The sequence below is a fragment of the Schistosoma mansoni genome, chromosome 1 (assembly GCF_000237925.1).
Source record: "Schistosoma mansoni strain Puerto Rico chromosome 1, complete genome".
Lineage (NCBI taxonomy): Eukaryota > Metazoa > Platyhelminthes > Trematoda > Strigeidida > Schistosomatidae > Schistosoma > Schistosoma mansoni.
In genome coordinates, this window is record NC_031495.1 from 21,954,102 (window position 1) to 21,978,943 (window position 24,842).

Sequence of the window (24,842 nt, forward strand, 5' to 3'; positions counted from 1 at the left end):
AATTGAAGGGTATTTTCGGGTATTTTAACAGCATAACTTTTCACTCAACTTTTAAGTTTTATTCAGCTCCACTTAGAGCACAGAAATATGATGTTTCCTTTTGGAATCTTGAGGCATAAGAATAGTCCGGAACGTGTCCATAGGTTAGTCACCCAATCGTTTCGAGAATTCCAATTCAAACACTATGGGGAACATCCTTAATTACTGGATCTTTATCTATTAGGGTATAGGCGACTCAGAGATCACTTAATGAACTGCATCATCCCAAACAATCCTGACCACCTCCTAGAATACCTTTTAAAACTGAGTCCTGATACACACCTTATCAGCGATGCCTGGAAATTAACGGTACTACTCAGAAAGTTGGACTGTAAGCTTTAGTGGCCCGTAGTCTGACTCCGGTTTAGAAAGCCGAATAAATACTCCATGAACATAAATCTTCAGCTTAATCACTTACATTAAAATTAGGCTAACCCCCTTTGGCCACTGGTTATAACAAGAAGCCGAATAGGAATTGAGTTGGACGAATTCGTTTCAGACATTCGTTTACTCATACAGGCATTAAAACATGAAGCGGGGAAGCGACGCAAGGTAAAAAAAGACAGGCCTGCAAACCTCCTTTTACTACTCATTACAAGCGTTAGTATGGCTCAAAATAGTTCATGAATAATGCGAGAAAGATACAGGTATTGGATAAAATCATGAGTGACATACATGTGTACAATTATATACAAAGATCATAAGCGTAGAATTACAAGTATATGAATATAACATATACTTGCTGAAGGTCACAATTTTCTATGCAAAGAATATAGTTATTATCGAGGTGAAAATGACTCAGCAGTCATATGTTTTCTGAGCTATTAAAGTCTGCCCAAAAACTAGTGTGAATCATTTATGTAGTTGTACTATACGCTACAAGGCAACCTAATCCTTATGTATTGTCAAGTATCGGAATATATTATCAGTTTATATAGCCCTATAGAAATTTCCACTAAACCCTCAAGAGGACTCAGAATACGGAAGGTCGTTCAGCAATACCTTCATTCATTCCGTACATAAACACTTGGACTATTTGGATATTGGGTCATTGGAAGCGCTTCATCTTTACTGTTACGGTACTTTATGGAGATAGGCTCACAAAGATCCCAAACAGCTAGCCACATTGTAGACCAGATAAAAAGCCAAGGATTATTTGATAAAATTAGAAAGCAGTGTCTTGAAGATGTTGATGTAAACTCAGACTACCAAGTACTTCAAAAGAAGGTGAATTCTTTTGTTTCATCATTTCTTCAAAATCAGTCATGGAATCCTGGGGTTGAAAAATTAAAGTTAAGGGAACAGCTACGGACTCGACTCTTAAGTACCAAGATGTTGTCTTGTGGAGTTGACAGACTCGTTAACCAGGCACTTAGTGCCAAAATGCCTAAAAATTTCAAGAATCAAGTTCAGAATATTGTTTGCGATTACTTTGACTTGAACCCCGAGTCACTATTAGCTAGTAGCCTAGGTAACCAAAATTGTGTCGAACTAAGACCTGCAATATACCCTGAAAATCCAACAGGACCGTATCCTACCGATACATATGATCGAGCTTATGGATCTGTAATGAGTAATCCCGTGACCATCCCCACACCTCAAGGCATTCAGCCACCGTTTCCATACCCGTACCCCTCAGTTCCTGTTCAGCATTCAGTTATTCAGGCGAATGTTCCATGTCCGATCAACGCTTATGTGGGACCAAGTGCAAGTTATTTGATTCCACCACCCCCTCCTCCCCCAAGTGTCTTTTGTCAACCACTTGTCCATTTTAACAACCAGTCATCAGTTCCACCACAAAACTTTCACACTCCAGTGAATAACAGTGTTTCCCCAACAGCCACTCATTCTGAAATGGAACACGTGAGTTAACGTATTTTTTTATACATTTGTTCTCTGTAAGTTTGAAGTTCACTCGAACGGTTTGCATAATCTGTTAGTTCTGAAATCATTTTGTTATAATAAATCTTCATAGACCTTCTGATTCCATCGTAAACAATCCTAATGTAGTGGTCCGCTTTTGTTTTCATACCAGCAGCCGTGTTGAGTTATATTTTGGTTGTCTTATAAATGTGAGGTATTGGTATAAAACAATGTCCCCTACTGAATGTAAAACAAACTTACGACAGGCTTCACTCATTCTCAATGTCTACTAACTCACATGGTGTCAGACTCAATATTTTCGTCAGTTGGTACGGTTTCTTAATATCAGACCCTTCGATTCGTTGGACAGAAACATGGTCTATAAGTCTGTTGAAGAAGAATGTTCCTGGGAAGCTCATTAGCATCCTTACAATTCAACACAAACGCTTCAGACAGAGTGACGGCCACTGAGTTAACTCTGTTTCAATCCGACAGGGGTTAGATTGGGTTATCCACTCACCATTTCTCTTGAACTTTGCCATCGATGATACTGGAAGCGGATCTGAAGGTAAGAGGGGTCAGTCAGTCAGCTACAACGTAGGATCAGGCACATATATGCATCGGTCTAAGTTGCCATACCTCGTTAGCACACCAAGATGAACACCGGATTCATAGTAGTTAATTTCGTGGTTGTAATATATAAAAGAAAGGTTGTATATAAGGATATAGTATAGGAAGACAGATATGAAACAATTTTAACCTTAAGGTTTAAGGGAAGATAAAGAGTGTATACACCTGCGCCATTGTGATCGATTGTGAGCCACGTCACAGAAGGAATATAAAGCTGTTATTTATGAAAATGATTTTTGATCTTGAGTATGTGGATGACATCGTTTCACTGTGTTATGATACTTAAGCTATATAATGTACACTTATTCGGCCGGGAATTACTATCTACAGGCACTTCACGTACTTTGAATCTAAAAAGTCCAATGTACTTCTACGAGACCGCCAGGAGCTTGTATCTGTACCCACTCTGTGGCTAGTCATTAGAAGTAGTTGAAGAGTTCGTGTATCTGGGTGGTTGTCTGGTGTTAGTGATGTGACTGGTGATACCAATCTACGTATGGTGATAACCAGAGCGGCTTATGCAATTATAGGCTATTTTTGGAACTGTCGTGATATTCGTCTACTCATCTAAGGTCGGATCTGCAACATGCCGGTGAGGGGGGTTTTGTCCTCTCTTTGTTACCCGGCTTCCGAGTTGAAGCTGATCGGTGACTATTCATTGTTTCTGATATCGAATGGGAACACCATACGAGTAATGTAGCACAGTAACGATAATGCACTTAGTGTCACAATCTTGGAACACTATCTTCTATGGCTTTTAGATGCCTAACGACCCGACCGTTGCTGCTACCTTGACGTGGTGGTCGGGCTTGCCTATCATGATGAACCAATCGAGCTATACTGCCTGGAACAATCGTTCGTCAAGGTCCCACTATGCCAGACATGTCGGTTGAAGAATGGTAAGACTAAAAGCAGCAAACCCAAGGCCCGAGGGCAAAGTCTTACTGCTAACTGTACAGAGGTGTGACGGCATTAAGGTGTGTCTCTCATAAAACCATCATAACAGCGTTGCTGCCTTCCCACAGGGCAGGGTGAGGTTAAAATAGCTCGACACTAAAAATGCACACCTCGCCTTATCCCACGGATTTCCGTCTCCGGCAGTAAGGTCCTTTGAAGAACGGAGCTAACACGTCAAAAATCCCCCACAAAAAGGCCGTGCGTGACCGGCCTCAAGCAGTTGTCCCTTGGGCACTGCGGTTATGCTCTCAGGTCACTAAGAACACTTCTAACCCAATTTCCTTTTCAGGTACCTCTAGATAAAATGCTTCCACGGTGTGGGCAGCCGGGAAGTGATATTAGCCCTCATACCCGTAACAGCACACGAGACCAAGTTGGTCACTTTCCTACACCTAATAGCTCTCTTATCTCCACGACTAACCCTTCCCACGTCCTTTTATCACCTCGCACCGCTAGGGCAAACGATTCAAGTACACGGAACGTTATTCCTGGTCTCCTGAAACCACGCTCTAAACTACATATAGGAACTTTTAATGTCCGAACATTGTGCCAAATAGGACAACAGGCTTCCTTAGCTAGGACTCTAGAATCTTACACCATCGATGTGTGCTGCGTCTCCGAAACGCGCATACAAGATCCGAGTAGCGTCATTCATTTGACCTCACCTAATCAAAATAAAGAACCATCTCGATACACGCTTCGTGTATCTGGAAGCCCTGATGCTGCTTCCCGTGGCCTCGCTGGAGTAGGTATAGCATTAAGTCCTAGGGCTGGACTAGCTCTTTTGGACTGGATCTCAGTAGACAGTCGCCTATGCGCTGTCCGACTAAACGGATCAGTAAGGACTCGGAAAGATAGGGAAACTCGTCTTTGCCTCTGCCTACTCTCACACTGACTGCAGCTCAGACGATATAAAAGATGAGTTTTACAGGAAACTTTCTGACCTCCGAAAAGCTAGGCGTTCTGACGTAGTAATAGTGGCTGGTGACTTTAATGCTCAAGTAGGTAAACTAAATGAAAGGGAAAGACACATGTGTGGATCTTATGGTGTCGTGGCTCAAAGAACAGATAATGGCGACCGTCTGTTGCAGCTGTGCTCAGATAACCGCCTATTTCTTGCAAATACTAACTTTAAGCATAAGGAAAAACATCTTTTGACATGGCGACCCCCGAATTCGTCCCAACGTTGGACCCGATTAGATCATATCGCTATCAGCCACCGATGGAGGGGCTCGATAGAAGACTGTCGCTCATTCTGGAGCACATGTTTAGACTCAGATCATGCTCTAGTGCGAGCACGTATCTGTCTGCGTCTTACTAGACGTAGGAAAGACGCTGCAGGGACGTCTCTTATGGTTCTACTTAATGATAGGCAAGCTAAGAATATATTTCAGGAACAACTAGAAAAACAGTCAGGCAGTCATGTAAGTTGTGGCCACCCCGAAGCAGCGTGGAATGACATGCGAAAAGCTGTGGAAACAGCAGTGATATCCGCTAGTAAGGTAAGGCATAAGGTTAGGGAGAAACAATGGATCTCGGCAGCATCTACCGCACTGATAGATGCTCGAAAACTCATCCCACCTGGCTCTGAACATAACGAAGAGCGGAGTCAGCTTAAGCGAAGGCTAATAAGAAGCCTACGCAATGATCGTGAACAGTGGTGGGTAGCGAAAGCAAGAGAAATGGAAAAGGCAGCGGCAATAGGTAACAGCAGACAGCTATTCAGACTTGTTAAAGAAACCGGTATTAGGAACCCAAATATCAGTGAAACTCAGATAAAGATGGGTATATTATTCATTCTCAATCCAGGAGATTGGATCGATGGGCAGAACACTTTAGGGATCAGTTCAACTGGCCTTCAGCCACACTTCAGTTACCCACGATCCCCAGTCGTCCTGAATGGCAAATTGAGGTAAGTCCTCCAACTCTCTACGAGGTTGAAAAAGCTATAGGAAATCTAAAGCGAGGGAGAGCCGCAGGCCCTGACAGGTTTACCCCTGAGATTTTTAAGGATGGTGGTCCAATACTAGCAACGAGATTGACTGAGGTCTTAGGTAGAATCTGGGAACTGGACGTAATTCCATCTGACTGGTCCCAATCACTGATTGTGCCAGTCTATAAGAAAGGACAAAAGACCTCCTGTGACAATCACAGAGGGATCAGTTTGACTAATATAGTGTCTAAAATATTAGCTTCAATAATACTTGGACGCCTAACCAAAGCTCGTGAAGAGCAGACTAGAGAAAACCAGTCTGGTTTCCGACCTGGACGTGGTTGCATAGACCAGATATTCACTCTACGTCAGGTCCTAGAACATAGACATACATTCAGACGTCCCACAATAGTAGTATTTCTTGACCTTAAGGCGGCATTTGACTCTGTTGATCGTGAGGTTCTATGGCAGTGTTTGTCACCGAAAGGAGTACCAAAAAAGTACATTAACCTCATAAAGACTCTCTACTCGAACACAACTGGTCGAGTTAGAGCCTATGGCGAACTGTCATCAGGATTGGTTACCTCAAGTGGTGTTCGTCAGGGCTGTCCACTCTCCCCATTCTTGTTTAACTTTGTCGTTGACATGCTTTTAGAGATATCACTTTTATCATCTCAATCTCCTGGAGTTGAACTTTTACTGGGAGATTCACTTGTTGACTTAGAATACGCCGACGACATAGTTTTATTCGGTGAAGACTCTGACAATATGCAGAGTCTTCTGACCACTATAAGCAACGATGCAGCCATGTTCGGGATGCGATTCTCTCCCTCGAAGTGCAAAATGTTACTTCAGGATTGGGTTGCATCGACACCTGAACTAATGATAGGGAGTGAAGTAGTTGAGCGTGTTGACAGCTTCACTTATCTTGGGAGTCTCATCAGCCCTTGTGGTCTGGTGTGTGACGAAATCTCAGCACGGATACAGAAGGCTCGTCTAGCTTTTGCGAACTTGCGTCATTTATGGCGTAGGCGAGATATCCGTCTAGCAACAAAAGGACGGGTTTACTGTGCAGCAGTCCGTCCCGTCCTAATTTATGGCAGTGAAACATGGCCGATAAGAGTAGAGGATATTCGTAGGCTACTAGTGTTCGATCATAGGTGTCTTCGACGCATTGCTCGTATATCCTGGGACCACCGGGTAAGTAATGCAGTTGTTAGGAAACGGGTACTAGGTAAGGATGGAAAATCAATTGATGAAGTAGTGAAACTTCATCAGTTGAGATGGCTGGGACATGTGTTACGTATGCCCAACCACCGACTGCCCCGACGTGCAATGCTTTATGGTGTAGGAGCAGGTTGGAAGAAAGCTAGGATCGGCCAGACCAAAACATGGCATAAATCCATGAAGTCGCTGACAAGTGGACTGGGCCATGTTGGTAGGTGTAGACTACCTGGTTGGGATTCGCGAGATGATAGCAACCGATGGTTAGAGACCTTGAATGACATGGCTCGAAATCGTTTGCAATGGCGAAGGTGCATCCACTCTTTGTGTTCTACCAAATTCTAATCTTCTGAATTCCTCATGTCCCTATCCTTTTTCTCTTTCCAAATTTATTTTACCGTATTATACTCCTTCAATAACATCTTCAAACCCTAATCTTTCACATAATACTTATACTCTTACTACTTCTACCACTATGGGATTTGAATCGACAACTGCATCTCTGTGCTAATGTGGTATGGCAACTCGAACTGATGTACGTACGTACGAAGTTCTACGTTGTAACTGACTGACTGAGATGCCTAACGAACGTTACACCAGTGGCTTCCTTATTGTGCATATATTGCAGATTCTGAGATGGGGTTGAAAAACAGAGGTGGTCAGTTTATCTTTTTACACCGTGGCGTGAAAGCAAGCAGGGCAAAACTGTCTTATAGATTCATTACGAATTCCTGGTTGGGTTCCAAGGAATAATGCAACCCAGTGATTTCAGAAATGACTCAAAATAGAAGCCGGTGACGATTCTGTTGTGGTTCTATCTTACATTTGTCATATAGTCGAGAACTTCCTTAATTTAAAAAATCGTTTGTTGAAATTTTAATTGAACCGTTTTTATGTGCTATTCTTGTTTACTTATTTGTTTACTGCGCTTCACTTTGCTTTATTTCACAATGTGACCACTTATTTGTATGGCCCATACATTTTTGGTACCCATTTCTACCAACATGTTTATGTATTGAGTAGATTAATTAATATAGATAAAATTAAAAATTAGTCTGTTATGCAGGTATTAAATTTTCTTTGCGTCCATTGCTTTGGAATCGCCAAATTCTAGTGTTTCACTTAATAGTTGGGCGGTCTGAGCCGGTAGAATTTTTATGACTAAGATTAAGACTTCTTATCTCACTAGTGCGGATAAATCCCAAGGTATTTGTTGGGCATCATGAAATCCCCAAGGAAGGCTGAAGGTCTAATAGTTCCTCAAACTTTTAGTTCGGGATTGCGGAGACCATTTAAATAATGAACCGATCAATGTTTGATTACTATTGAAAACCTGGAAGCTCTGGTTGACCACTTCGTCTTAGTATAGGACTCCTCAACAGTATGCACCCACGATCTCGCTCGCGAACCGTTGACTTCTAGACGATTGAGCGGGGATCCAATGGCGTTAATGTCTAACTTCAACCAGTCTATGATGTCGCGCGACCACGTTTCATTGCCTTCGTAGGGTGATCACCTCACACTCAACGCGATTAAATTCCAGTTGTCATGGCTTCTCGCTAGAACTTCAAGAATTTCCTCTCAGCACCAGTCACTAGTGGGGATATGATCATTTCCCATTTGGGTTGTGGAGATTGTGTTTTAATATTCTTTGGTTCATAATTTCTATGAAATTCCTAAAACGTTTGTTTTGTCATATTAGTGGTCTGGTGTTTTCACCATGCTTTATATTCACTTTCGGTCGTTTACTCAGCTTCATGTCAGGGTTATTGCTGAAAAATTTACAAATGGAAGATTTAAAGTACTTGGAATCTTTGTACACAGTGTTAACATTCAAGCTCAAAACAGTTGTCTATTTGTGCATACTCACTCGTCTTACCACTTTATTTCTTCATTTTATAATACCCTTTAATTGCACCAACACATACATATTCTGGATTTAGGGTAATTCCTATATTTTCTGACTTACCCTTTGGTACTTTGTTCTGTTCACTGATATTTTAAAGTAGCAGGTGTTATTGATGCGCATTTATGATGGGTAAATCTGGACATTTGATAAAATGGTATGGTTAAAATCCTTTGAAATTTGATTCGATTTATGATCGTTCTCTAACCCTTGCACTTAATGCTACATAATACTTTTCGTTTCTTTTGATATTTTTACTTAGTTTCCAGTATTATACTGCTCCTGGTAAAATTATATTTTCATCACTTTCCTTCTAGCCAATTTCCTCTTTGTGCATTGATGCGAATCGCCGGAACTTTTGCCTATGTGCATGTTTACTGAAGCTTTCGTAACTTATGTTCCAATACTTGGACAAATATTTCAATCTTAGCATCACGTATAATATATGACTGATATAATTGGTTTGGTTGGTTAGCCATATACTCGTCCATTGCGCCTAATAAATATTATGAAGTATTGATAAGAACAATAAACCGGTAATAAAGCTCCAATTTCAGTAGATTTATGGATTTTGTACTATCATGTAGTATGCGTATATCGGATCCAAAAGCCCAAATAAGACGGGAGTGTTAAACGATAAAATCCGCCAGATCAGCGGTTTTTGGCAAGTAGTGTGCTTTACTGGTAACTTTGTGTTAAGTTTCATACTGATTGTGTAGTTTGTAAGATATTAGTCATCCTATCTCATGTGATTAAAACTCTTTAGATTTGTTAATAATAATCCAGATGATAGTCTAAAATTCTAAACTTAATTGTTGCTTGATTATGATCGCTGTGGTGACATCAAAACGCGAAATATTGCTCAAATGTTTTTCAGGTTCGAACACAACCCCTAGAAGTTACAGTAGAAGAATCAGTACCATGCGATGATCCTATGGATATAGGTAAGTGAATCAATTAACTACGTAAATTTGCTTTTACAAGTGCTTTTAAACTACGTCAAAATGTTATTTTTACAGTCCATAAATACCCTATGGTTGAAAGTCTCATCTGTTTGTTGAATGCCCCCAAATACCCTGGTACGACCGAGAGTGTGGAGAGTCCGCTCTCCCTCTCGAAATGCTCTTACATGACTATGCGTATACAGCCACTGTCAGGGAAGTCCTACTCACTGCCTTCTCGCACCAGGGGTGTTGTTTACTAAATTGAAATGACGAAAAGCGAATATCCGGTGCTTTAACCGGGTTAGTGGATACGTAGGGTCCGCCTAGGGGAGTTGGAAAACCCTGATTCCAAACAAATGGTGCACATGGGCTCCAGGATCCGGGCGTGTGAACCAAGTGTTGATCACCGGCTACCGTAGGACTGTACATCTTTACGTTGCTCCACTGCCATGTGTATTAGACTCTTAGGTCAAAGGCTCCGGGTGTGGCCCCTTAAGAAAATCACCTGCTTCGGTTTGGGCACTCGGGAAGTATCCCGGCCTTCATACAAATTGAATGGTTTATGTGGCGCATATATATTTGGTGCCTCCTTGTACTAATGTTTATATATTTAAATAATAATAATAATAATACTGCTTGTTGAGTAAACTTAACTCTCTTCAAAACCACATCAGTCTTTCATACGAGAATAGAAACGACCAGCTCCTTTTCTTTGATATGCTTATCAGTAGACGAGAAAACGGTCCCATCAAACAAATTATTTTTAGAAATCCAACTTGGACAGGTCAATACCTTAGTTATTATAGTTACTATCCAGAGCAATTCAAACGGGGTTTGATAAGGGGCTTATTTAGCAGGATTATGCGTACTTGCACAGACGACGCTATTGATGACGACATTTGGTTGTGGAACAGAACATTAATGGAAAGTGGTTATCCTCTAAAATTTGTAAATCGAAGGAAAGGTCATGATATAGTAAGACCTACTATAGCTTTGGCACAAAAAACCTGTCTACGTCACCTTATCGTTTACAGGTGATTCAAATAGCCCTTTATTGAAACAAAGGTTTAAATCAGTTATTAATAAGTCGTACTACTCAGAGAAAGTTATCAAAGAAAAAGGAAGGCTCATGCTTCAACAAAGACCTAAAAGACATGAAAACGATTGCGTCACATCCCACTGTGTTTATCAATTTGAATGTGTGTGTGGCTGTAAACGCATAGAAAGGAGTAGTCGTGATCTCCAAATTAGGGTGTCTAAACATGTACCTAAATGGCTGCAAAAACAAGTAAAATCAAATGACCCAATTAGAGTAGGTGATAAACATCCATCATCCTCTATTGACAAACACAGGTGAAACAGATCATAAGACTGGTCTTAACACAGTTTTGTGGTGTTGTATGGAAGTACAAAAGGGCGTATACTAAGGTTTATTGAAGCCTTAGCCATACGGAAATTCAGACTGCCTTTTTGTACTCGAAAGCTGTTTATCCTCACCTTAAATTTACCCTGGTAATATTAGCTTATTATTCAGCCTGATAAATATACGGTTTCAGCAATCATATTTCACTTAAACAGACGATTTTCACACCTAAACAATAACGTCTGTTCAGTCAGTCAGAAACAATGTAGAACCAAGCACATATATGCATTAGTACAACAAGATGAACACCAAATTCATATGAGTTACTTCAATTTATTTATTTGAACACATAAATATTGGTACAAAAGGGAACTAAATACATATGCACCACATACTAACAAAACAACCGTTGCTGCTACCTTGACGTGGTGGTCGGGCTTGCCTATCATGATGAACCAATCGAGCTATACTGCCTGGAACAATCGTTCGTCAAGGTCCCACTATGCCAGACATGTCGGTTGAAGAATGGTAAGACTAAAAGCAGCAAACCCAAGGCCCGAGGGCAAAGTCTTACTGCTAACTGTACAGAGGTGTGACGGCATTAAGGTGTGTCTCTCATAAAACCATCATAACAGCGTTGCTGCCTTCCCACAGGGCAGGGTGAGGTTAAAATAGCTCGACACTATAAACACACACCTCGCTTTATCCCACGAGTTTCTGTCTCCAGCGGTAAGGTCTCCACAAGTATGGAGCTAACACAAAAAGGTCGTGTGTGACCGGCCTCAAGCAGTTGTCCCTTGGGCACTGCGGTTATGCTCTCAGGTCACTAAGAACACTTCTAACCCAATTTCCTTTTCAGGTACCTCTAGATAAAATGCTTCCACGTTATGGGCAACCGGGAAGTGATAACCACCCTCATAACTCTCACAACACTCAAGACCGCTATATACATAGTCAATTTCCCCCTTCCATTCCTATTATTCCTCCTACCTCGTCTATCAACTCTAAACTTCCCCCTCAAGTGTCACCACGACCAACGATTCTAGTGTGTGAAATACTATCCCAGGTCTACTGAAACCTCGCTCCAAACTACACATTGGAGCCTTCAATGTACGTACGCTATGTCAAATCAGCTAGCAGGCCACCCTGGCTAAGACCCTAGAATTTCGTACCATTGATGTATGCTGTGTCTCTGAAATACACATACAGAATCCTAGTGTGGTCATTCACTTGACCTCACCTTGCCAAAACGAGTAGCCGATAAGATACACCCTCCGTAATTATATCTCAAATAACAAGGTTAAATGAAAGTAGGAATCACAATTAGAAAAACGTTAGTATATTTGTTATTTTTACGTAAGAAGATTCTATAGTTTTCTCCAAATATTGGCTAAGAAATAGACAATCAGCATTTACCAACACAATCCTTCCGGAATATGCTTTAATTCAATCATATCATGCTAACAAGATGGGACTCTCAATCCCGTTGTATAAATTTTCTCTTACGATTTCGATTCTTCGGTTGTTTTCTATTGTCTACGTTTTATTGTCTTAAAATTGTTCCGAAATGTTCACTCTATGAATTAAAATCTCAACTGAATAATTATACAACTTATATTTTCTTAAAAGATATAATTTTTACACTTGTGTTCCTTGTTTTTCACAGAATCTTTAAGTTCTAATAGTCCTGTTGATGAATCCTCTGCGTCATTGTTACATGAAAATTCGGAATTCTGCGGAGAACGTCATTCATCTAAAGTCAGCGAGAAAAGTTCATATCGGCAACCTAACCAGATTGCTTGGCATGATGTCCATTTACTGTTGGATGATGTTTCTGAAGATGAAGAAAAAGATGTGAATTCGAAGTCACCTACCTCACTTGGAAACTCGATTCCATATTCAGATCATTCCCCAGTTCCAAGGTCACCACATACAATTTCTCAGTCCTATGATCGGAACCTATCAGTTCAGAATACTTTCTCCCGTAATGTTCATAATACAGATGATTACATACGCTCTACCTCACCTATCACTTACGATGAACGCAAACATCGAAATAAATACATGACATCTACTCTAGAATATAATCCAGAAAATTATGTTTCGAACCTTAAAACTGAAAGTGTAAGATCATGTCATGAACAAAAGTCTGATTATAACGATTCATACTCAACAAATACATCTACTAATCGTATGAATCATAATCACACGAAGTATTCAAGGTCGTCCACTCCACCATTCGCTACTAGTCAGTTATGTGATTCGAACGACTGGTGTACTAAATCCACGGGAATGACCTCACGAATCGAAATATATCACAGTAGTCAATCAATAAGAAGATCCCAAACTTCGATTAAAAGTAAGGCGTTTAATAAGAGATTCTCTTTTACTGTGTTCTGCGATGTTTACCAATGAAGTTTACGAGTTTTTTGTTTCCATTCGGAAATCGTCTCTGATCAATACAATTTTATTTATTTTGGTTTACCGTGTCTAGAATTATATGTGTACTATTTTACACCTAAGCAATTTAAAATGGGAACAATGAGTTATGTTTTGTAAGGAGATAACATATGCTAGAAAGAGATATGTATCATAAAATAGTGTGAATGTAGGGCATTTTGCTTTCTAAAATTTTCTGAATTATATATGAAAGTGTAATAGTCGCAGATTTCGTATATTCTACTTAAGGGGAACAGCGAATTGTAATTCTTCGTTATTTTGCCCATTAGGTATATCATACAACTATAATTTGTTTCATAAGTATGTCAAAGTAAGATTCAATTGCTTGTGCAACTTCAAAAACAACCAGTTCTGAGGAAAGGCTTTATTTGAGTATCAGTTAAAACCCTAGCGATCGTTCCAAACAAGTATTCACCTACCCTGACCATGTTTACTTTAAATAAAGTACTTATGAAATCATGCATTTACGGAATTTCGACCTAGTAGTTTTTGTAAGGAATTTATGTAGTTTATCAACAAGGAAATGGATCCCATTTTAATTTTATTAACTACACTCCAATAATATACAGAAATGGGTTCAAGTAACAGTCTCTTTGTACAAAACTCTTGCGTTGTGCATTACATGATTTGTTTAATAAAATGTGGTCGCGTGTAATATATGAATGATGATTAGTTACAATTACGTTTGATAACGTGCAAAACTGATGAGACGCCGGTGAGAAAGTAGGTTGAACAAGTCGTAGTACGAACAGCTCAAAGTTTCCTTACAGCTTTAATTCTAGATAAACTCTAAAATTCCCTGTTAGACATTTTTTCATAGTCTAGGAACTCATTTAATGTATTCGCCATTTTATAAGAAGTTGTTACCTTGTATTGAATTAGGTCCAGCTAGCTTTAAATCTCCGTTACATACAGCTTTTGTTACAGTTAGTGTCCAGCCTTATGATGATAATCGATGTATACTTCCATGACCTAGTAAGATTTTGTAAGAACTCAACGTCTCTTATGATTTATGATCATTTAGTAACTGTAAGGGAAACGAATTTATTCAAAGTAAATGTATGTTGGGTCAGTAACTCATCTAGTGAAACGTGCCAGTGTATTGAAAGCTGCTAAGCGATCGTAATTAATTTTGTTACTATAAAACGATTATTTCCATATATTACTTTTGAAATAGATCAACCGGTGTGTAGCCCAACAAGCCACTCTGAACGTCATCTTTCAGACACTCTTAGACAATCACATTACACGAAAAGTCCGGATATTTCTATGGATCGTCGTTTAAAATCAGATTATCCATCGAGCAGTTCTCTGTCCAATCAGTTCCGTTCATCACCAGATTCTATGGTATGTATTATTGAAAGGTCATGAAGGTTATTCAGTCTAAGTTATTAATTTAAACATTATTAAAAGTTTCGAGAGACCTCATGTCGCATATTCCAAGATGATCTGAAATATTTTTAGCACAAAATGAGGATCTTGGAAGTGTTGTGGAGCTTTCATTTAATGTCTAACATTTCAGTGTCCTCTCATTAGGTCGAACTCTTAAAGAACGTAAAACTACCAATATACTTTAGGATGTAGGTTGATTCTAATGAATTGATTTACAAATTTCACATTCACCTTCGCTTGGTTAAGCCTTTCATGGTATTTCAAATACTCATTAAGAATCCTTAACGCGAATCCTTGCCTAGTGGATTTCGGTAAGGTGAAAATCTTCATTCAGACGAAATTGCCCAGCTGATATTTTATTATCGCTACATAGACAACACCGTTATAGTGCAAGGTTAGTCTACTTAAAATATTTAACTGCATCCATCCATCTATCACATTCACACTAGAATGACAATAAGGAAAAGTATATATCAAAATTCAACATCAGTTGTTAAGTATATTCATTTTTATAGTCCCGTACCTCTTGCAAGCGGAACATGAATTTAATACATCTTGTAAAAATTATTTGCTCCGATGATACCATTAAAGAATAGTTAAGTACCATTCGCAACTTACTCAGCGTGAACGCTTATCCGTTAGAATCTATCGGGAAGCGCATGACCCAGGTTAAGATAAAAGAAAACTAGATTCTGAAAAGGCAGTATTTCTAACGCTGCAATTCTTCAACGACACTATAATTAAATTAGTAATACGAGTAAAAAAGGCTTTACAAAGAACATTCAATGTGGTAGAATTGTACGCTCTATTTTACAACCAACCGAGCATTAGGACAAAAAATAAGGGTAAACTTCCCCAATTCCCTTCATCTATGTGCGATTATCATTTCAACCGCTCATGTGGAGCCAGATATATTGGGCGAGTCTATCGCCCTGTTTCGGGATATCATCCCACCTGGGTGAGTAAAGGACAAGTATGATTAATCGATAGCTCTATACAGGCTCATTTAAGGGATACAGGATATCAAATAGACAAAAACAACCGATTTCAAATTATCCACTGGGTCCTACCAAATATGCCGCCTGGTTTAGGCATGTCTTTTCCATATAGCAAGAACCGTCGGTATCCACTTAAATAAGCTGAGTCTGTGTCTACGTGAAATTTGTACAATCTTAATCCTCACCTCAGCCGTCATAATGTCTGAGTGAGTTACAAGTGACTTGTTAAAAATATTTCTACCATTGTTTTTACTTAATCTGTTTATGATTGCACACCTGTTATTATTGTTGGATTTATCCAAAATTTTATCAGTCCCTTAATTTCATGTTCGAATTGTTCATTACGTAACTGTTACTTATTGTGAACTTTTTATCAGTTTTATTATCATCAATCCCTAAACTATTTATTAGTTGATTTTATATTAGCTTCATCAATAAACTTATTTGTATGCCTTCTGATTATGTGGTAAGTTGTATTTGTTTCTGTAATTGCCGACTATCAAGCGGCCTGTATTTCCGAGCTCCAGAAAAGTCCCTGGTACTCAAACTAAGACTTATTTTCAGAGTAGATGGAGTTTTCCAGTTCAGTTATCTATTCAAGCGTAGTCATATTTTGTTATTCTGACCATCTTTCTTGAAACAGCATTCTCTTGATTCTGCCTATAAGATTTTCTATATTAGCTTCCTAGAATTTTGGATTTCGGCTAACCAGTATATCGACTGATCTATTAGGATATGATGATAACCAGTTTCTTCAATGTAGTCCAGTGAAGTATATATCGGTTTGCTTGGAACTCGAAATATCAACGATAGTTTCTCTCCGAAATACTTTTTAATGGAACTTAATTTAAAGTCTAACATTGTACATTGCTGAATATCCGATGTTTTGTTACTGAACTTATATAGCTCTACCATCAAACATACGTTGATCATTCAAATAGGATCAGAAGCAGAAATTTTACGTTGGAATCTTCATTGTTTCAGTCTCGACCTCACAACAGTTAGTTTACTAAGATAAGTCAAACTGAAAAAATAACATTACATACGATTTCTTAAAATACTTTATGATATAGAATTCTCATTTGTCTGTTTTTTTAGGTTCAGATGAAGATGCGAAGTAATAAAAGTTATCCTAACATTACATCATCCTGTGAATGGGCAAGAAATGAATCACATTCCCCCGAAGAACATTCCAGTAGATCATCCTCAATGTTCTCACAAGGTAACTACTCGTTGTCGTCAGTTTCAGAACGTGTGACACCAGATCCAACAGCAACTTCCCAATACCCCAATTCATCCACTCATAGAACTTTCGAAACAGGTAGAACATTGAGCTTCAAAAATAAGACATCACTTTTTCTTTTTAATTAATTAATGTACTCTTTTTATATCACTTTATCTCGGTATTTTAGAAGCAGTAAATGCATATTTTCCTGACTTCACTTCTGATCGGTTAACTCGAAAACGCGAAATCGAAGCCAGATTGAAAGAGATTGAGTCAACTGAGCGGAAGCTGCTGAACCGGAAAAAAATGCAAAGCTACGAGAAAGAAGTACGACAGTCTACAAACCGTGATGATGTGGAATATGGACCAGATTATAGGAAGTAAGCACTTGATTTTAGGTGTTGAATTTCCTATATTTTAGTCGTAGACATTATTTCCAAGACAAACAGTTCAATCTAATACAAGTCATAGCAATATTTGAACATTAATAAGTTGCTACATAAAGTTTAGTTCATTAAACACTATGGTCAGTATAATCCACTCTCATCTCAAGTGCCGTCATCTACAAAGTACGCCATTATGTAGAGTTTGCTTATCTGGGAAATTCGACAGAAATTTCGAGATTGGCAGCCTACGGTTGATTTTCGGTACTAAGTAGCTAATCGTTTGTGTCATCTTTATCCAGGTCCACTATTTGCATAATAGACCTGTTTTAAGATATGCCTAATTGGTAATAAGAAAAATAATACACTCATGACAGATTTGTAGGTAAGCAGCATTAAATTTAATTTAAATGTTCTCCATTCTGGACATGAATAAAAGAATCTTAAAGCTCGAAATTCCGGCTAAAAGAATTTCTTCCGATGATTGTAAGCTCACTGGAACAATATCTTAAATGTTACAAGGAGCACAACAGACTAACAGATATCAAATTATACTCTGAATGCAAATTCCAGCTCACTGTTTTGCTACAGGCTTATCAATACGGTTTGATAAAATGCCTAAGGAATGAGTGATTTAAAATTTTCTAAATTTGTATACCGTATTTCTTGTCAGTGACTGTGATTGTTCTAATTATAATTTTCCTTAAAATTTAAGAAAAAACACACTTCCATTTGTGACTTCTAATTACTTTTTAGACTCCCAAAGAAATATGTGAAGTGATTCCGGAAAGAAGCAAAAACCACTAACTGATGAGTTAACAAATAGTTTTACACGATTGTTAATCTCAAAGTTATAACCTGAAATTAACTGTGATTGCAATGAAGTCAGTGTGCACCAGTTTGAAATGATTTATTTCGAAAGTACATACGTTGTTTTTGTGTATAGTTTTATGATCGCCAACAGTACATTGATTTCATGTATAGACTATAAAAATCCATTTATTCGATTAGAAACTTTATTATTAATAAATTATTCTAAATTAAATATGAACAACAAATCCGTTGTAAAGTGGAATAAAAGTTAGTGTATGTATCACAAATTGCAATGTCATTTATGCTTCACTTGGCAAATTCAAATTCTTTTTTATGTTCTGTAAAGTAAACAATAATTTATGCTGGCATGTTAATGTAGTGTCTGAATGGTACGCAAATTAAGAATGGGTATGAACAAAAAAAATTGTTGCCGTATAAAAATTAATATGATAAACCCACGCAGACTGTTAGTACAAGTTATCAACATCCCATCAAAAACGTGCTAACATTCGCAACGATGAAAGAGGTTCATTAATACCTCATATAACAGATCTTACTATTGAATGCTTGGAAGTATGAAGAGTAACATCGATCAACAATGAAAAAACGAGAAATTTATTATCACTTATTGCTTAGTATCTCTAGCGAATAATGAGGAGTATCCATAAGCATTTAACGGTTAGTGACTTTGGGCAAATTCCTATGTTACATTACTTATAATAACTTACACTGTTGACTTCTGCCGAAATCTAACTAAACGCATACTAAGTGCTGTAAACTGAAATATCTCCCACCTATTCGTATAAGAACATCTTAATCTATTTAGTCTAGGTAGTAGATAAATATCGATTGTGTAATAAGTACTTACTTTTAATAACTGGACAAAATTTCTTATGTGTAAACCAGTGTAAACGTTGACAAGAGACTGAACAGTAGGAAGTAATTTTGCATTGCTGACATGCTTTCAACTTCCCTGGTATTCCTAGTTCAGGACCATCTCCACATGTTGCGCATAGTTCAAGAGGACGAGCATTGTACATGATAGTACCGTTGATTGTTTTTGTAAGAACGGATAACGCTGTTGGCATATGGCCTAAATGTAGTGGGGATATTTGTTGGACAATATGTCTCCATAAGGTCGATTGATGGTGGGGGAACGAAGTCAAGGACTGTCGTAAGAATTGCTCTTGACCTATTTGATAAGTTATGAATGCGCTATTTCACACTACTTACCTAACGGCAAACCATAGGGCTCTGTACCGACTAAGAATTTCCTAATCAGTTGCTTTAATGGTGAAAAAGCATGATCTTGAACATCTGTAGTTTCCGGCTCTTTATCGTAATATTCTCCGGCTTGGCGTATACAACAGGCCAATAAATGAAATTTTAAGGATAATGGTTCGTGTGTTAAATGAGGTGTGAAATATTTGTTGCATAGATCTTCAAAAATAGTATGTATGCAACGCCAATGAGTCAACATACACTTCTCGTAATTTTCTCCCGAGCGACTACAGGTTTCGATCTCATTGTTCAGTAGCAGAAAGACCTAAAATATGTAAGCGATCCCTCAATAAATATATTACCTCATAGTAAAAAAGTGAGTTAACCGACATTTGAGTATTAGGTCAACGGGTGGAAGATATTCTATAGTTTAAAAAATAACCAGACCTAATATATTTCTCTGTAAATTTAATGAAAACATCTAACACATTTGAATACTTCGATTACGTGTATGGTGGCTGGACCGCATTATGACACACTTAACAATGATGCACATTTTTCTTCACCAGTACGAAATCTTCCCACTTGCTCCAAGTCTTTTGATCGTTTAAGATCATTGTAACGCTTAAATATTTCAAACTGGGATTATTTTAGTATGATTTTCCGAATGAACCAAGTAAAAAGATATTTCTGTGCGTCGAAAGCACTCAGTACTTTACGATTTTTCCTAACTACATATGGAACCCTGTTTTAAAATGATACTAGTTCACGTAATGTAAAGTATATCCAACTTTAGATTAAATGAAGACAAGTTTAGATGTAAAAGTGTGAATTGGATCAGGGCACCTTGAATATCTGCCAAAGTTTGTTAAGATAAGTATTCAATCATCTTAAACTACAGTAAATACTAAGGGGACGCCAGAAATGTCATTAGAAACTAAATATTTCAATAAAGTGACAATGCTAGTGAGAACGGCGTTACTCAAATGATGTTTTTAGTTATCGAAAACTTGACAGGTATTTGTTCTGATAGCTGTTTATGTAGAATATTTGAACAACAAAAAGTCACTTTACTAGCAAGCAAGTGGCATAAGTTTTCAAGAACTTTACTGATCTGGGTATCCAATGACATTATTTTCTCTTACACGTTGATAGCGGTTCGATGACTTTTATTTAATCGTGCTGAAATATTTGCAGGTAAAGAATTAACTATTAATAGATGATGAACTCTTATACATAATATCAGAGGAATTTGACAAAGTATTTTAGAAGGGAAAGTTGAGTGTGCTAAGATTGTCAGATTATGAGTCCCTCATCAATAAAGTTGTTGAGTCTTTATTTTTGGTTCGTCAGCATCTTAGAATGTGGACGCAATCGGTTAATACAGGTTGCCTGATCAGGAAACGACAAAGATGTATATTTTTGACTTGCATACGCTTGTCTACTTAAATATTTTCTCCAGAATGACCAATTTGACACAATTTCGGGTTTATGTGAAGGAACTTGTTATGAAGTTTCTTTTTACTTTATGAGCATTTAGTTTGGTAGATCCGAGGTGTTTTTCCATTAAAACACAATTTTCATGTAATTCTTCGTCAACCTAACAAAACACTTGATGTAAGGTGTGAATCGTACGAAACTTCATTTACGAATGTGTAGGACATAGCTTTATGAGGTACTGATTGTCATTTCACATCGATTTTCGGTAGTTGCGCATCAAAAATTTGCAACTAAAATACCGTGACCTTAGTGCATAAATAGGGCGAAAGATAGAATGGGCAAATTATTGTTAAATGGCGAAAATAAAATGACTTAAGCATTGTTTTGCTAAGATGTATACGTATATTGCGGGAATATTATGGCTATCGATGGAACAACAGCTACTAACATAAAGATATGAGGTAACATACTTTAATAGGTGAAATATTTAACTGCAAAACTAGTTGGTGAATCGCAGATACATGTTCAGGTAGTAATTGGGACTTCGACACATAAATGGCTATTTCTTCTCTTTCCAGATAGTTATTAATAAGAGTGACGACGTTATGATTTCCTCATTTATTATTACAAGTAAGTTTGAATACCTACCCACAAATGCGGCCATTTGAGAAGCAGTCTTTCCAATACTGTTAACATCATTTATCCGAGCCCCATAATGGAGAAGAAGCTCAACAACCTCAATATTCCCTACAAAATTGTAAACCTATAGTGGCAAACCTGAAAGAGCAGCAAACATTAGGGCAGTATAACCCTGTTTGTGGGAAGAAGAATTTACATTTGCTCCGTATTTGAGAAGAAACTCAACGATCGGAAGTTTACCCCGGAAACAAGCCAATTGCAGTGGAGACAAGCCCTCCTATTCAGATAATTAGTCTAGAAATCCAATTATTCACTTTGTCATGGGAGTTAATTAGTGACCTATCCTCTGAAAGGAGAGATTTAACCTTTTCTATGTCAGCTGCCACAAATGAAAATGACATGAAAACTTACATGTGGAAATCGCAGTTCGAAAAGAATCGAGTATATCTTCTGAGCTCTTTAAAGTACAATAACACATAAAGAAGTTACCATAACTCTGTTGCACTTCTAAATATTAGACAGCAATTGTGAATGTTTCATCATACATTCGGCCTGTCCTATAAGTATAAAACCACAGAGTTAAAAGAAAATATATGTGAAAGATTTATTAGAAGTTTGGTTTTCGAAAGCACACATAAATGCATCTCTTCGGAATACAGCTCTGTTATTTTCCGTCCTGGAAGTTTTTTTAGTAATCCTGACAAAACAGATACAAGTGGTAGGGAAAATATAATCTTTTTCGTACTGTTTTCAGAAGTCCAGCAACTTAATCTCGTTTGAGGGTAAGAGAAAAACAAAGTTTTTTTAAACTTTACTGATGAAGAGTCCCCTAAAACCATATTATTTGTAGATAATATGCAGAAAGTCTTTCACATTGTTTTATTCTGCTTCTACACTGTCCCTAAGATTATGCTTCCAGTCTCAGGTTCCAAATATTATGATGCTTGAGGCATTTTTCGTACTGAGGTGAAGCCAATAAATGAAAATGAGCAGGAACACTAGTCTATAAATTTTTTTCTGAAAAGTATGCGGCAGATATATACTACCATCATTCCTAACATTGGAACACAAATGGACGAAAACCATACATTCTGAGGTCTCATAAACAGATTTGATTTCTAAGCAAATGAAACTAAACGAATTATTATTTATCTTCATAATAATGATGTTTAAGAAGAGTCGCAATGAATTGCTACTTCTACGAAGCAGTATATCTGGTCACTGAATTTGGATTGGGAAGTAGCATGGTAACTAATACTATGAGCATTTTCATGGCAACCCAAAAGATACTTACATATGTACCTAATAGAACAACCGTGAACAGAGCTGACATCTGCTAATATAGTTCATATGAATATGTCTTCTTTTATTTTTGTCTGATCTTTCGCTTGTTACAAAAATATACTCAATTTGACAGGTGAGGCTATTGCGTGCTAAATCCCGCTCATAGGTAAAGCGAGTTGAAAATAGAAGCTTCGGATACATTTCTGACAGTTATCTCAATCTCTCTACCTTTGGGAAATTTTTGTCCAGTTTGCGAAAATTTTGGGTAAACCGTTATAGAAAACTTTGAGGAAATGACACAAAACTTTCCCAGGCCTCGGTAAGATCCTCGAAGCGTTTGGAGGAATTTCGGGTTTTTTCGAATATTTCCACGGAATTTTGTAACACCGTGGGGTTTCTTGTTAAAATTCACCGAAAATTCCCTTTGGGATAAATGCCTCGTGAATCATGGGCATCGAACCCCTGAACTTTTCTCTGAATACATTGATCCAATTCATTTAAATTTGTTTTGAAAACTGATTTATCAACGCATAAAACCAAAAATTTCACATCAACCATATGAGAAATCCTAATCCAGATAACAAAACGGTGACCTTGGAATAGGTATCTAGAACAATTTGCCCGCTTCCGAATGGTTGCCCAATCTTATCTTGAGATATACTCGATTATTCTACACATCTATTGCTAAACTTGAACAGCAAAGAATGAATTTAGCATTCGTCTGTAGAGTTTTTGTAAGAGATCATGACATGTTATGATTCGGTGTAAGTGATAATCAAGACCGAAATGGTTCAGACCATTCTGAACGAGGTTCCGCATCTATATATGTAGTATAACCAATATCTTTTGACAACCCATATTATCAACAGACGTATTTGTGCTCGCTTTTTGTTATTATTCTATCCTTCTATGTCTTTGTATGATGATTCGAAGTATTTGAATTGTAGTATAAACTAGTAATCCCAGGAATAACGCAATTTAATCAAAAAGTATTAGATGAGCACAAACGAATGTATTTTACTTAGGATAATCTTGGGCTTGATTTGGATTCTCTGTCTGTGCAAACTTCACATCTGGGAAAACTGGTTCTCTGATTGCTTCGGGAAATTTTGCTATCCCCTGTGATTCATCATACCACTGACTAGGGATTCTACTCAACAAAAATTGTTCGTGAGAATATGCAACATATGATACGATAACATCAGAAATGTGACTAGAATTCGACTCATTCGGAACATATTTGTCACATTCATTAGGAATATCATTAGAGATAAATTCATTGTTAGGGTAAATGATATTTAATATGATATCAGAATTTGAGTTTTCTGAAATATTTCCCTCGAATTTATCAAGAGTTTCATTAGAGAATAATGGATTATAAGAAAAATCAGCATCTACCAAAACTGAATCTGGTTATTGATCATGATTCGACTCATTCAACATTTTATTCTCAGAGTTGTAGGAAATAAATCAGAAGTATGTGAATTATTACGACAAACCATATTTGGTACAATAACATGAGAAATCTGATAAGTTTGTTGATTAAAAATTTTTGTCTCACAATGATTCTGGGTTTCATTCAACTCTGGACTGTTATGTGACGCTGTACCACTTCTAGATAATGATAACTGATCATTAGCAGCATCCATGTTAACATTACTTTCAGAGAAATGAACCATGGTATTACAAACTGACTGAATGTGTCCAGTTTTACCACATTTAAAGCATTCAGAATAACGAAATACACATGAATTACATGGTTGAAACTTGCCGCAGAACAAGCATTTACTAAACTCGTGCTCATCTTCATGGACTGTTTCACAGCTCAATGAAGTATTATCTGAATAACTTTAATTACGCATCGAAATGCGACGACTTGTTAAAGTAGTGGAATTCCTGATGTTCTGGCGAGTCATTTTATCGAATTTTTCTCTCTTACCGCATCCGGAATTTGTATACTTTACATAATCCAACAGTAGTTGCTTGAGAGTTGCATAGGGGAGTGAAATCGGTTTGTCTGGAAGTGCCAAAGTCTTTATTAGGTTGTATGCTTCTTTTCCGACAAATGTAAGGAAATGGGTCACAATATTAAAATCTTCATCATCTTCCTTGGTCATAGCCCAGATTT

At 37.7% G+C, this 24,842-nt stretch overlaps 2 protein-coding genes across 3 annotated transcripts; one reads left to right on the forward strand and one right to left on the reverse strand.

The window, feature by feature from the left end:
* Positions 1-1,109: 1,109 nt before the first annotated feature.
* Positions 1,110-17,318, forward strand: Smp_128990 (hypothetical protein; the record flags this gene model as incomplete). Its single annotated transcript, XM_018793661.1, has 6 exons — positions 1,110-1,902; positions 9,430-9,496; positions 12,526-13,218; positions 14,497-14,666; positions 16,814-17,030; positions 17,122-17,318. Exons 1-6 carry the CDS (start codon positions 1,126-1,128, stop codon positions 17,316-17,318), a joined length of 2,121 nt encoding a protein of 706 aa, XP_018648151.1. The 5' UTR covers positions 1,110-1,125.
* A 1,003-nt stretch (positions 17,319-18,321) lies between these two features.
* On the reverse strand, positions 18,322-23,328 carry Smp_012740.1 (putative ankyrin repeat and mynd domain containing; the record flags this gene model as incomplete). 2 transcript variants are annotated; one of them, XM_018793663.1, is made up of 9 exons in its annotated part: positions 18,322-18,468; positions 18,999-19,322; positions 19,364-19,676; positions 21,262-21,404; positions 21,440-21,538; positions 21,569-21,707; positions 21,745-21,809; positions 21,842-21,887; positions 21,920-21,922. In XM_018793663.1, the coding sequence occupies 9 exons, from the start codon at positions 21,920-21,922 to the stop codon at positions 18,437-18,439; spliced, it is 1,164 nt and encodes a 387-aa protein (XP_018648153.1). In that variant the 3' UTR covers positions 18,322-18,436. The 2 variants fall into 2 exon arrangements, with proteins under 2 accessions (XP_018648153.1, XP_018648152.1); XM_018793662.1 differs by lacking the exons at positions 18,999-19,322; positions 19,364-19,676 and adding an exon at positions 23,308-23,328 and having other exon boundaries at positions 21,920-21,987.
* Positions 23,329-24,842: the final 1,514 nt, after the last annotated feature.